This window comes from Marmota monax, unplaced genomic scaffold (assembly GCF_021218885.2).
Source record: "Marmota monax isolate L192 unplaced genomic scaffold, Marmota_monax_Labrador192_F-V1.1 WCK01_AAM20220418_F8-fsc00005, whole genome shotgun sequence".
Lineage (NCBI taxonomy): Eukaryota > Metazoa > Chordata > Mammalia > Rodentia > Sciuridae > Marmota > Marmota monax.
This window is the reverse complement of record NW_026692254.1, coordinates 13,057,953-13,070,823: the sequence shown is the minus strand read 5'-3', so window position 1 is coordinate 13,070,823 and position 12,871 is coordinate 13,057,953. Positions and strand designations below refer to the sequence as shown.

The window sequence follows — 12,871 nt, the reverse complement described above, 5'->3', positions numbered from 1 at the left end:
GTTTAAAAAGGAGAGATGAAGAATATCAGCTCTCTGATTGAAATGGCGGGGGAATGAGGGAGGCAGAAATGTAATTACCTGAGCTGGAATCGGACCAAGCCACAGGGGCCCGCCTCACCTTCCCCAGCCTCCTCCAGAGCTCATTATTTGCAAGTGTGTCCCCAAAGCAATTCTGAAATAACACAAGGAATCAGAAATTGTTTTCTGAGCTAGCATGGGGGTGCACGGAGGTGCCCGTGTGCCGTGTGAGTCGTGTTCAGCACATTGAAGCACAAGGTCAGTGAGGGGCTGGGATGTCCTGGAACAGGGATGGACAGCTGTGCCCACCCACGTGGGAACCATGCTGCACAGAGGACAGAGAGAAGACTCGAGGGGCCTGTCCTTTCCTCCTTCTATTCCCTGAGGCCTCTCTGGGTAGAAAAGGAGTCACTCCAAGAAGAAAGCTGCCAAAGCTTGGTGGCTATTGAATTTGAGTCCAGCTGCATAGATACTTGCCCCCAGGACAGGATGGCATTGAGGTGTGCCATCACTGTTGTGCTGCAGGATCCACATTCAGACTGGCACACCACCCTGTGTGGACCTGGACCCTGACCCTGGCAGGGAGGGCAGCCAAGGGTCTACCTCTCCCTCCCCTTGCAAAGGGGAGAGAGCAAAGGCCAGCTTGCTAGAATCTGATGTGACCATTCATCTAAGGCCCAGTCTGTGCCCAAAGCATGCCAGCATGAAACATGATGAATCTGGTGACCATTTGTCCTGTGGCCTTATCCTTCCTTGAGTGGAAGCCAGGACGAGAGAAAGTGAGTGACAGAATTGCAATGGAAGCAAAGTCATGGCCTGTCCATGTCCCACAATGACTCTGAAGGATCCTGAGTATCCTTTGTTGGTCCCAAACAGTGCCCTTCAGTGGTAGGTGGGCAGGCTTAGGGTATGCCAGGTTGCAATAAGGTGCTCTTATTACAAAAGGTCAGAGAAATGGGATTGACCTTAGCAAGGACAACTTTAACACCCCCATCTCATAAATTTAGGGGAGAATACTGGACATGTATGTACATGTCTCTTAATACTTCTAGCTAGGAGATGAGTTTTAAAGCCAATCTGTATAATCATTCCTCAGTATCCACAGGGGATTGGTTCCAGGGGATATGCCTCTCAGATACCAAAATCCACAGATGCTCCAGCAAGTCCTTTAGATAAAATGGTGTAGTAATTGCTTATAACCCATAACCACCCCCATAGTTTCAATCATCTCTATACTGCTTACGATGTCTAACATAATGCCTGCTTGTTTTACTCACATGGATCCAGCATAGTACTTGGTAGGTAGAAATTCAAGTTTTACTTGTTGGAACTTTCTGGAATCCCTCCTCCTCTATATTTTTAGTTCATGATTGGTTGAATCCATGGAATGGGTGGATACAGAGGGTTGACTGTGTTTCTGGAGGCTTCTGTGATGTGTTCCCAAGCCCCACTGATGACCCACCTTGATGCTTTATGTTTCTTGCTGAAGGTTACAAGCATTGATCACCAGGTGGCTGAGTCTAGCTCCGGGGACCCAAACACCACTGCTGGCTTCAGCACACCAGGTAATGTTAATTCTTAGTATCTGAAGCACTGTTTCTATTTTTCAAGGATGTGTCTTTTTCTCCTGTTTTCTTCTCTCCTCTTCTTCTTACTCCTGCTCTCCATTTTTTACTCATTATAGGGGTGGAATTTGCTATATCCTTTTCCCTTAAGTACTATATAAATTCTCCACATTTTTCCTCTAACCTTTACCCAGTAAGTCAGTATTCCTGGAAGACCTCATGCTTTCTCTGGGAAGCACTCAGAAAGCACATAGGTCCAGCAGGTTTAGCTGCAGAAAAGATAATTCCCACCAGGTAATTAACTATTGCATTGGAGTGAGGTTGGGTTGCGATTCTTTTTGTGACCTGTACATATCCAGTTGCTCCAGGCCATTTCTCATTTTTGCACTTTAATGGCAACATAATTAAGTTGGACGTCATTGTGTGGGTCTGTTTCTGGGTTCTCTATCCTGTGTCTTTGATCTGTGTGTATGCCCCTCTGTCTACACTACACTGTCTTCATGACCATAGCTCTGGAAGAGTAGTGCCCCACTTGATCCTTCAAGTCAAGATTGTTTTAGCTCTTCTAGGATCTGTACTTTCCATTTGAGATTTTAGAATCAGCTTCTCTGTATCTTCAAAAATCCTTGTTAGGATTTCAATAAGAACTGCATCAATCCTCTAGAGCCATTTGGACATCTTTCCTACACTGAGCCTTCAAATGTACAAAGTATATCTCTAATTCTCATTTTGTAATTTTCACCATATAAATCCTATCTGTGCTTTGTTAAGTTTACAGTGGGGCATTGGTTCCAGGTCCCTTCTTGGGTACCAAAATCCAAGGATGCTCAAGTTCCTTATTTAATTGGCAAAGTATTTACACATAACATGTACATATTCTCCCATATACTTTAGATCATTTCTAGATTATTTATCCAACCCAAATAAATTCTAATAAATAGCTGTTATATTGTATTGTTTAGGAATAAGAGAAAAAGTCTATATGTGTACAGTACAATTGAAAAAAAATTCCATCTACAGCTGGTTAAATTCATAGTTGGTAGACCTCATAGATATAGAGGGTCAACTTAATGTATAGTTAAGTATTTCATATTTTCAGAGTAACTGTAAATGGTATTGTAATTGTAAGTAGTTTTTAATATTTTTTCTGCTTGTTCATTGTTCATCTGTGAGATTTTGTGATATAAATGTGATTCATTCTTGTATGATGACTTTGAATCTTGCCATCTTGCTAAACTTATTAGTTCTATTTTTTTTTCATAAATTCAAAGGTTTTTTTTTTTCATCTATTAAAACAACAAAATAGTGATGAGGAATGAATGCTGGCAAGGCCACAGGAAGCCACTACCCATAGTCACTACCGATTGGCATCCAATACCTCGGCCACCCATTTTTAGGGCTCTTTATCTAAAATACTTTACCAAAAATGTGTTTGTTGTTAGATGTAGTGATCTCAATTCTGTAGCTGGCCGAGGGGAGTAATGCAAGCAAAGAAAAGTACAAATGAAGATGGTTGTTTACATTTTTCATAACAGTGGAAACCCTGGGGAACAATGAAGTACATTAATAAGAGTGAAAAAACCCCGTTGCATATGGTAAATACATTGTTATACATTAATTAAGAAAATGCTTGTGGTCTTTTGTTTAAAAATTTAGAGGTCCATTAGATTATGATGTCCTCAAAGCAGGCCCACAACACAACTCCGGTGAGAATGGGCAAAAATGAGCATCGCAGTCTGGGGCAGGAGCCTCTCCTGGAGTGTTACCACAGGTTTTTAAGTTTCTGGTAATTCTGTGTATGCAGAGGTAGGTCATATTTGTCCTAAGAAACTCAGTGGATTAGCACTGATGCTAAGAGAATTGAGATCAAGAGGAATCAGCTGGCATGAATGAAATGGAGTTTGGGTTGGATTAATAAATACAGTTTCTGGGATTGAAATTTTCTAATGACATATAAAGTGTTTTTTTTTTTTCCTTCTACATGATCTATTCATCTTTGAACACTTGCTCAATTATGTCCTGGGATAAATTCCTGAAAATGAAATTGCTGAGTCCAAGGGAGTATATATTTTAGATTTTAATATATTGGCTAAATTGCATTCTGGAAAGGTCGTATTACTAGTTTATATATCTACCAACAGCATATGAGGCCTCAGGACATGGTCACTCCTGATGACCATTGTACCCTTCCAGGTGAAAGATCCATACACAATTTCTATGTTTATAACCTTTTATGTTTATTGCCCAGTCATAGGTCTGATTTTGATTGATATGTTCTCTTTCAGTGTTTTTATTTTTGAGATTTTGTTTTTGTAGATTTATAAGAGAAAACATTTGTTAAATACACACATGAGAAAATGTGAAGGCTCACACCTTTCCTATTTGTGACAGGCGTACCCCCTGCTTTACTTTCCCCCCTGTTAGTGACATCCTATTCCATAAGCAAGTTTACAGTTTTATTTTTGTTTTCAAATTTTTCCTTCAGGATTTCTATCATGTTACAAAATCTCCACTCCAAGGCTGTAGATTTGTTTTCATCTACTATTTTTATAGTATCTTTAAGATAAAAGGATTAATCTTCCTGGAGATTTTTTTATACAGTGTGTGAGGTACTGTTCACATTTTTCTATTTTCCCAAATGGACTACAAATTGTCCCCAAGCATTTATCAAGAGGGCAGTAGTGGTTAAGCAAGAGTACTCTAGAATCTTCCATCCGGCTCCACATCTTGTGGCTATGTGACCTCTTGACTTCTATCTCAAAGCCCATGTCTTTCTATGGAATGGGGGTAACCTGGCATTAACTCATAAGTGGATAGTGGGGACTAAGCAGGAAATTAGCCCCCAAAAAGGGCTGTGGCCCCAAAAGCCCCAGCAAGGGAAAAGGTCATAGACAATGGGGGAACATGGAGCATAGAGAAACAAAGGCCTCCCACAGAAAAGGGTGGAAGGAACAGACACCCAAAAGCCTCCCACGAGGAGTCTAGGCTGTTGTGACACAAACCATGTGTCTCTAAGCAGGCTGCACATCTTGTAGTATGTACACCGACGCCGAGAGGGAACCTTGAAGGCAGCTGGTAATTCAAAAAGAATGTGGATCTGGGCATGGTGGTGCACACCTGTAATCTCAGCAGCTTGGGAGGCTGAGGCAGGAGGATCACAAGTTCAAAGTTAGTCTCAGCAACTAAGTGAGTGAGCCCCTCAGCAATTTATCAAGACCATCTCAAAATAAAAAAAATAAATAAATAAATTTAAAGGGCTGGGGATATGGTTCATTCTTTTTTTAAAATATATTTTCTTTCATTTATTTTGTTTTATATATCTGTAAAAACTCAACAAAATGTATGGATGGAATACACTGGGTATTTTAATTGATCTAATATTTCAAGAAATGCTTTGGTATGGACATTTGATCCCTCCTAGATGAACTAAAATCATGATAACAAAATAAAAAACATACACCAAGATTTTTTTTTTAGGATAATGTGAGTTGCTTATGTCCTAGAAAACAAAATAAATCAACTTTCATGTAAACATTCATTAATATCAACACCATTTTCAGCCACCACTATGTAAGAATGCCTTAAATTTCATTGCAGTAAGAATGGGAGACTAAAGAAAAAGGTGTATCTAATTATTAGAAACAACATGTTATCATGTAACTGCTCACATGTCTCCAGAAGCTTGAAATCATTTGCCATGCTTTATTAATACAAGCCTCTTTTTTTTTATTATTATTATTAATTTATTTGCTGGAGATTGAATCTTTTTTTTTTTTATTGGTTGTTCAAAACATTACACAGCTCATGACATATCATCTTCCATACATTTGATTCAAGTGGGTTATGAACTCCCATTTTTTACCCCAAATACAAGTTGCAGAATCACATCGGTTACACATCCACATTTTTACATAATACCATATTAGTGACTGTTGTATTCTGCTACCTTTCCTATCCCCTACTATCCCCCCTCCCCTTCCCTCTCTACCCCATCTGCTGTTGTTTAATTCTCTCCCTTGTTTTTTTTTTCCCCTTTCCCCTCACAAACTCTTATATGTAATTTTGTGTAACAATGAGGGTCTCCTTCCATTTCAATACAAGCCTCTTAATATCATGTACTTATTGCATTTCATGTATGTAAAGGACTTACATGTGTTATCCTTTTAGGATGCTTATTTAAGAGAGAGATACATTATAATGTTCACTTTGCAAGTGAAGACACTGAGGCTCAGAGGAGTTTTGCAATATATGGCTCGGTTCTTAAATGCCCCTGGGCTCAAGTCCCAGTATCCTACCCCCCAAAAAGGTAGATCTACTCTGGCTTTCATGTTTGTGCAGGTCCCTAGGGGGTCTTGTGAACACAGAATCTCATCTGTCCCCTGGATGCCAGCCTTGGAGTGATAAGGGGGCAGGAGCTAAGACCTGACTGGCATTGCTTGTCCAGAATAGCAGTTCTCAGTTTAAAGGGCATCCACTTTCCATGGAGGGCCTTTTCTCACCTGGATGGCCAGGCTCACTCCCACAGTCTCTGATTCTGTTTGGCTACGAGTTTGAATTTCTTTCTTTCTTATTTTTGTTTGTTAGTTTTTTGGATTTTGTGTGTGTGTTTTGTGTTGTGCTGTGGATGGAACCCAAGGCCTCACACATGCTAGGCAAGTGCCCTACCACTGAGCTGCACCCCCAGCTCCAAGTTTGCAGGTTTGACTTGTCCCCAGGTAAGGTCAAAGCTGTTGGCCCAGGGATTTCTTTGAGAACCAAGGTAGATATTGTATGGGTTGGGTTTATCCTGCCCGATTGACCCAGGGGCTGAATTCCAGGTCCCAGGTTGTACCTCCTATCTGGAATGGGGAGACTTTCAGGCCCCTAGGGCCTGGCTGGCATACAAGGTCTCCCTCAGAATTCTCACTCTTCAATGGCCCCTGCTCATTAAGCATCCTTGTGACCAAGTATTTGATCTCTGATTTCTAGTCTCTTGTGGGGTGTGGAGGACCTGAGTACCTTGTATCCCCTTCCTAGAATCCTCCTTGAAAGGTCATCTGGTACCCCAAACCTTTCAACATCAGACAGCAATGTTGGACAACCTGGTCCAGTGTTCCCATGCTTCTAAGATTTCAGAGTTTATTTAGGTTTGGGGTTTAAAGGGCAGATGCTGTCGCTGTCAGGGTGGCCCTGTGGTCACTTGCATTTATGCTGTGCTCATTCTCTTGTAGTGCCAGCCAGCAGCGCAAGCCTCCCAACGTCAGAGGGAGCAACCTCACTGGGTCCGAGCCACCCATCCCCCGACGACACGGCAGGCACCTCACCGCCCCTGCCACCTACCCCAGGCCCCCTGGAGGCTACAGGTGTGAGCATGCAGGCACAGCCAAGTCCTGGGCGTGTGGCCCGCTCTGCCAGTGACCCTACCTCCTGTGCATCCAGTGAGGCAGGTATGGCTGGCTGAGCCCGTCTGTGCCCCCAGGGTGTGTCCTGGACACTGAAGGTCTCATAACCTCTGAAAGTGAAGACCCAGCTCTGGGTTGGGGAACACAGTCTGGATGTCTGAGACTATAGCTGAGTGCGGGTAGTGGTAGCCTGGGGGCCTCTTCTGTGTGAGCAGAGGAGGAGGGATGCGAGAGCTTGGAATGATGGGAGTCCCCCAGCAGTCATCAACTCTGGGGTTAGCCAGGAGTGTTGCACACCTGCTCCAGTGTCCAGGAAGGGCCAAGGTTCAGGCTAGGACAGGTGTCCTCAGGTGAAGTCTGTGGGTAAGTGGCATGTCCTCTGCCTGGAGTCTGGGGCAGACCCAAATTTGTTCTCAGCAGCACTTTATGACCCCCTTGGTAGTCTTCCATGTGCAGTCTGGAGTGTGAGTGGAGTCCCTGTATGACTGTGTGAGGGGACACCAGCCTGGGCTGTATAAGACACAGTCCCAATGTCCACAGCCCTGGGATTTACATTTCACACAAGCTCCCTCAAAAGTTTTATGGCCCCTGATGTGGGAGAACCCATGCCCATCCTCGTTGCCATGGGAAGGGCTGCATAGTGTCAGTAAAGATTGGTGTGCCTTTTGACTGTGGTTACATCACAATCAGAAGATTTTCACAAAACGGCTGTGAAAGAAGAAGTCCCAGTGTGACTGCACCTGTCTTGTCTCAGTGGTCTTGTCTAGTGGACACCCGAATAGCCTAGAGTTCAGCCAGCCAAAGAAGAAAGAAATCCTGAAAAGGAACCAGGAAGCCACACCAGTCAACTGCCTGGAAGCATCCTCCTGGTTGAAATGTCTTATTTTGCACCTGTAGACTTTTCTAGTGGGTTCTCTCCATCTCTCTTTATCCTTCCCTCCCACATGCAGTTGCTGGCTTACATAAGAACATTCCATCTGAATTTCCTGAAAAAGTCCAGCTCTGCTAGTTCATTCAGAGCTTCTCAGCTTCCCTCTGCCCTGTGAGGGCCAACCCCTGAGCCTCCATGCCCACAGTCACTCACTGAGGATTGGGGGACAATCCTATGCACTTGGAGGGACTCAGGGATGTGTTCAGGATGTGGCCCTCTGCTGGCTTCCTTTGGCCTGTTCCCCCTCAGTGAAATTAATGGTCTGCAAATCATGACATCCAAGGGGTGGCAATGAGGGAAAATCCAATCACCATTTCTTTTCTGCATCCCGCACACCAGCCCATTGCTTCTGGCTCCTCTCGGCCACATGAGACTGTTTCTATTCCATAGGACAAAGGCATGTGTCTGACAGGTCCTTGGGGAACCTCAGAATCAGAGGCAATTCTGATGAAGAGTTCAGGGCTTGTATGAGGAGAGGTGTAGGTCCCAGGTAGGAGGACCTAGACACCACCTGAGCCACAGTGGGCCTGGTGAGATGCAGGGCTGCTCCCCTTTCATCCATGGACTGGTTTGTTCCTGCTTGTCTGGCATCTAAAATATATGTGTTAGCCACAGGCAGGCTGAGATAGTTTTATCAATAATTCCTTTTTCCCCTTTCATGTGTTAACTGAATTCTCTTCTGGTTAAGATGCCTCTTCACACTCTGCCTCGTGCAGCCAGGACCTTGAAACAAGACTGTCTCGGGCTACTCTGGGGACAGGTGAGGTAATTCTTTTCTAAAATGCTTGACATCTACCTGCTGTGAAGTAGGGGTATGAGTTAGCTGCATTAGGTCCTTAGCTGCATTGCCTCTAAATTCAGCTTCCTTCAATGTCACCTGGGAATGTGTTTCCCTCTCTCTCTCCCTCCCTCCCTCCCTCTTCCTCTCTTTCTCTTTCTTTGAGTGCAGCTGTATCAGGGGCTACAACTAGTTTAATATGCATATGGCTGCTTATTTTACTTTATTAATGGCATTTTGGGGAGTTGATTTGGAGGTTTTTTTATACTTTCTCATGTTTAATTCCTGGGCTTGCTCATTGCCATCAAAAAGACCCCAGAACAGTTCATTCAGAATATGTCTACTTGGAATGACGTAGAGAGCCTTGGGCAAGTTGGGCCTTGATGTGGTCCTCCATGAGTGGATCTCAGCTGACTGCCCGGGCCTGGCTTTGTCCAAGGTGCCATCTGACCATGCTTATTCTATGTATGATGCATTGTAGCTGACAGTCAGCCCTGTGGGGAGCTGAAGCCATTTTTCCAGCCCCTGACCTGGTGGGCAGAAGGGGAAGGACCCTGAGAAGTGGCTCCATGACTGACATAGTGGAGGGGGTCTCATTGCCCCTTTACCACTCCCCAGCTCTGATTTTAAGTCAGACCCTGTGTCTAGGTGCCACAGTTCTGGCCCAGCAAGTGATCAGACCCAGAGGGAAAGGTCATGGAGCTGGGGAAGGCTGAGAAGGGCACTGGCTTAGGAACTCTGGCTGTGAGGCAGATACAACCGCTCCCTGCCCAGCACCTGTTCTTCTCCCTGGCCTACCTCGCCTTTTGGCCCCCATTCCTAGTCCTTCAGCTCTGGGAGGCTGCAGCCCTCAAGGTTAATACCAGCTTAACCTTGGGCTGAGAAGGGAGGGAGGGACACAGGAAATAGGGCCATGCCCAGATGCCAGATCAGAAATAAGAAACCCAGCAGAAAGCATGTCCACAGCATGATTCTATTGCTTTGTGAAGAACTCAACAGATGCCTTTTGTTTTTGTTTTTTTTTTTCCTGGTTGTTTTCAAATTGCATCTTTTCCCTTGATTTTTAGTTTCCACATCTCGCTCAGTCATGGCTACCTATCAGCACCAGCTCTCACCCTCCAGGGACCCTGGGACCTGGAAAACTGACCAACAGACAAAGCCAGAGGCCTTACAGATGGTCTCGAAAGTGCGGCCACACTCTTTAGTGGACAGCAAGGCCTATGCAGACACCAGGGTTTTGGTGGCTAAGTTTTTGGAACACTCGAACTGTGCCCTCCCTCCAGAGGTGCGGCATGTGGTGGGCACCATCCACTCTGCAGTCACTTCTGAGGAGAACCCGGTGGAGGAGGCCGTCTTTGGTGCTGGAGTCCTGGACCATCTATGAAGCAACCAGAAGTCTGTACGGGACACTGAAGGAACTGGTGTCAAGCACAGCCTTTTCTTGCCAGAAGATACCATGCTTGACTGGGAGGAGCCTTTGGCCCAGCTTGGCAGAGGACAAATGGAGACCACCCAGAAGTGTCAGGGTGCTCTAGTGGGCAACTGTTATTCCTTCTCTTGAGGTGGCCCTGATCAGTGGTCTTCTCGGGAACTGCATTTGTTACCCATTCCATACTTCGGAATGATGATTCTCTTGTGTCCTTAGTGAATTTGTTTTCATCAGGCATGTAGCACTTTGAACTGACCAGAGTTACGTGAATGCCAATACATGACAGGTGACACTCATGTTACTGAGAGACGCTACATCTCCTCCAAATCAGGGCCATGAAAGCAGGATTCTCCTCCATCCCCAATGTAGTTTAGTATTAAGTGGATAGAGGATGTCATTCCGTAATGGGACTATTTTCCCCTGTGGTTCGTATCTCTCTTTAATGAAACCTTTATCCTATTATGGCCCGTTATTTCCTTTAAAAGGAAATAAGTAACTTCAGCACAGATGGTACCCAAAGCTCCAACTCTTTGCCCACAGGGCTACAGAGCTATTGTGCAAACAAATCCACAGTGATGGGATTCACCATGGCCCTGCCACCCCTGGGAAGCAGGAAGGTATTGCAAGGGCTTTAAGGCACCTGCCATCTCCTTGTCTCCTGGACCTCTCAGCTGGGCCTCTGTCTGTGGGCTGCCATCCCCACTTTCTCCCTAAGCTCCCCTTTCTCCATGGTCCCCTGTCCTTAAACCAGAGTCAACAAATAACAATAAGCACCTTCCCCTTGTATCTAAGCTCACCTCACTGACCTGGGTCGGACACACGGCCCCTTTCTCCAGGGTGTGTATACCTCCTGCTAAGGCATGACCCAGCACTATCCCTCCCCCAGTCAGGTGGCAGCAGGCACATCTGCATTGCATATTTCTATGAGAGCTCTCTCTGTGTTGGTCATGCAGAAGCAGCAAGCCCAGCTTGGGTCCAACTCGATTGCCTTTGGCCAACTTGGGCACCTTTGACTTTCTTGCCCCACCCTTGCCCCTCGTTTTCTGGCAACATCAGCTGCAGTCAGTTCTCAGCAATGGCCCTAGAGCAGCGCTATCCACAAGAACTTTCTTTGTGCAGGAAACACCTGTACCTGGACCATACAAAACAGTAGTCACTAGTACATAGGGCTGTTGAGTCCCCCATCTGTGGCCAGTGGTTCCTGCTTTGGGCAAAAAGCTTACCTTTGTGCCTGGCACAGCAAGTGCAGGAGATGGGCCGGAGGGTACCCACCACTGCTCAGTGCCTGGCTAGGGGTTCGTGATGCTCTTCTCTGTTCTGCATGGCCTGTGACTGTTCTTGAGCTCCCCCACCTCAATATCCCGCATCCCATCCCTCAGCCTCTAATTCCAGTTCATCCAATGTGCTGGGGGCACTTCTCTGTGTTTGGAAGTGAGGCAGGGGGTAGAAGGAGGGTTCCAACTCAAGTATGGTATAGGAACCTCCCAGCCAGGGTCAGCTGCTAATGGTTTGATTGCTTTGCCAATGTCCTTGGTTGCTGCCTCCCTGAAGTTACTGAGCTCAAAATATATAAATCAGGCCTTTTGACAGCAATCTTCCTTTTCCACAAGAGACATACTAGAGATGAGTTTATGAGCACTTTACTCAGACTATGAAATGGGAACTCTTCTCTAATTTTTCTCAAGTGAGGGCTTTTGAAGCAAGTCCCTTTGCAGGTAAAGTTAATTGATGGTTTTTCAGAATGGCTTCTCCTGAGCCATGGGCAAAGCAAAGTATTTACATCCTGATGTCCTAGTCCGGGAATAGCAGTATTTTCACCGTCTCTGAGGTGAGCCAGAGCACAGCCAGCTGCGGCGGCGGGGGGGGGGGTGCCTGCTGGCAGGGCAGGCAGTGGAAAGTGGGTGGTGTACACAGCAGTGTCCCTGAGCCCTGCCACTGGCTGGGATAAACCATGCAGACCTCAGACCTGCTTACAGTCTGACTGATGCCAAGACTGCTTCCCATGACACTGACTCAAGCTCTGGGGTATTTTTATTGTGCGGTCAGGGGACAAGTCATCCTGGAGTTCTGTGTCCTTCACTTTGCCTCTCTGCAACAGGGCCTTATCATCTGTCATTTGGGTCTCCTGCCTCAGGCTGTACCTCCCCTCAAGCATAGACTGATGTGCTGTCCTAAAACCTTCAGTCCCAGGCATTGTCCAGAAAGTGCCATCCACACACATACCCACTCACACTTAAGTTCTGTGTTTGCTGTCGTAACAACTCTATCTTGTGGATAAAGAAACTGTATCCAACTGGATGCCACTTGGCTAGAACCTTCTGCCTCATGGAAACAAGCCTGGCCCATCCTCTCAAGGCCAGGTTGACCCACATGAACACTGGGAAGGCCAGAGCTCCAGGCTTCCAGGAAAGATCCCCAGAAGGCACAGCGGCTGGTAAGGCCCACTTGGGAGTGTGCTGGCAACTTCTGCTCTGGTCCCGTTGACCCAGTTCAGCGACATCCTGGTGGTAGCAGTTCCAGCAGCAGGCCTCCAAGGCTCCAAGCAGTATGTGGGCTCTCAGCCAATGGGAGAGCTGGCTTCCTGCCCCTTGCTGTGCATCCTTTCCATCTGGAAGCTTATTCTCCTGTTTCCTGTTTTGGTATCTGGAACAGGCCTGCATGGCTGTTTTAAGAAGTTACTTTTCCCACTTCGGTATGGCTGGGACCTAGGCAGGAACCCAAAGGAGGCTGGTGGCTACTAGGACACCACCTTTAACCCTGGCCTGGGGG

The 12,871-nt window shown here is 45.9% G+C and overlaps 1 protein-coding gene across 1 annotated transcript in view; it reads left to right on the top strand.

The window, feature by feature from the left end:
* The window catches only part of Entrep2 (endosomal transmembrane epsin interactor 2), a 420,764-nt gene extending 410,447 nt beyond the window's left edge, over positions 1-10,317 (top strand). Inside the window, exons 8-11 of the mRNA XM_046435750.2 lie at positions 1,508-1,583; positions 6,794-7,009; positions 8,584-8,655; positions 9,741-10,317. Of these exons, the coding sequence (XP_046291706.2) occupies positions 1,508-1,583; positions 6,794-7,009; positions 8,584-8,655; positions 9,741-10,057 (681 nt within the window). The 3' untranslated portion in view covers positions 10,058-10,317. The remainder of the gene's footprint in view (positions 1-1,507; positions 1,584-6,793; positions 7,010-8,583; positions 8,656-9,740) is intronic.
* Positions 10,318-12,871: the final 2,554 nt, after the last annotated feature.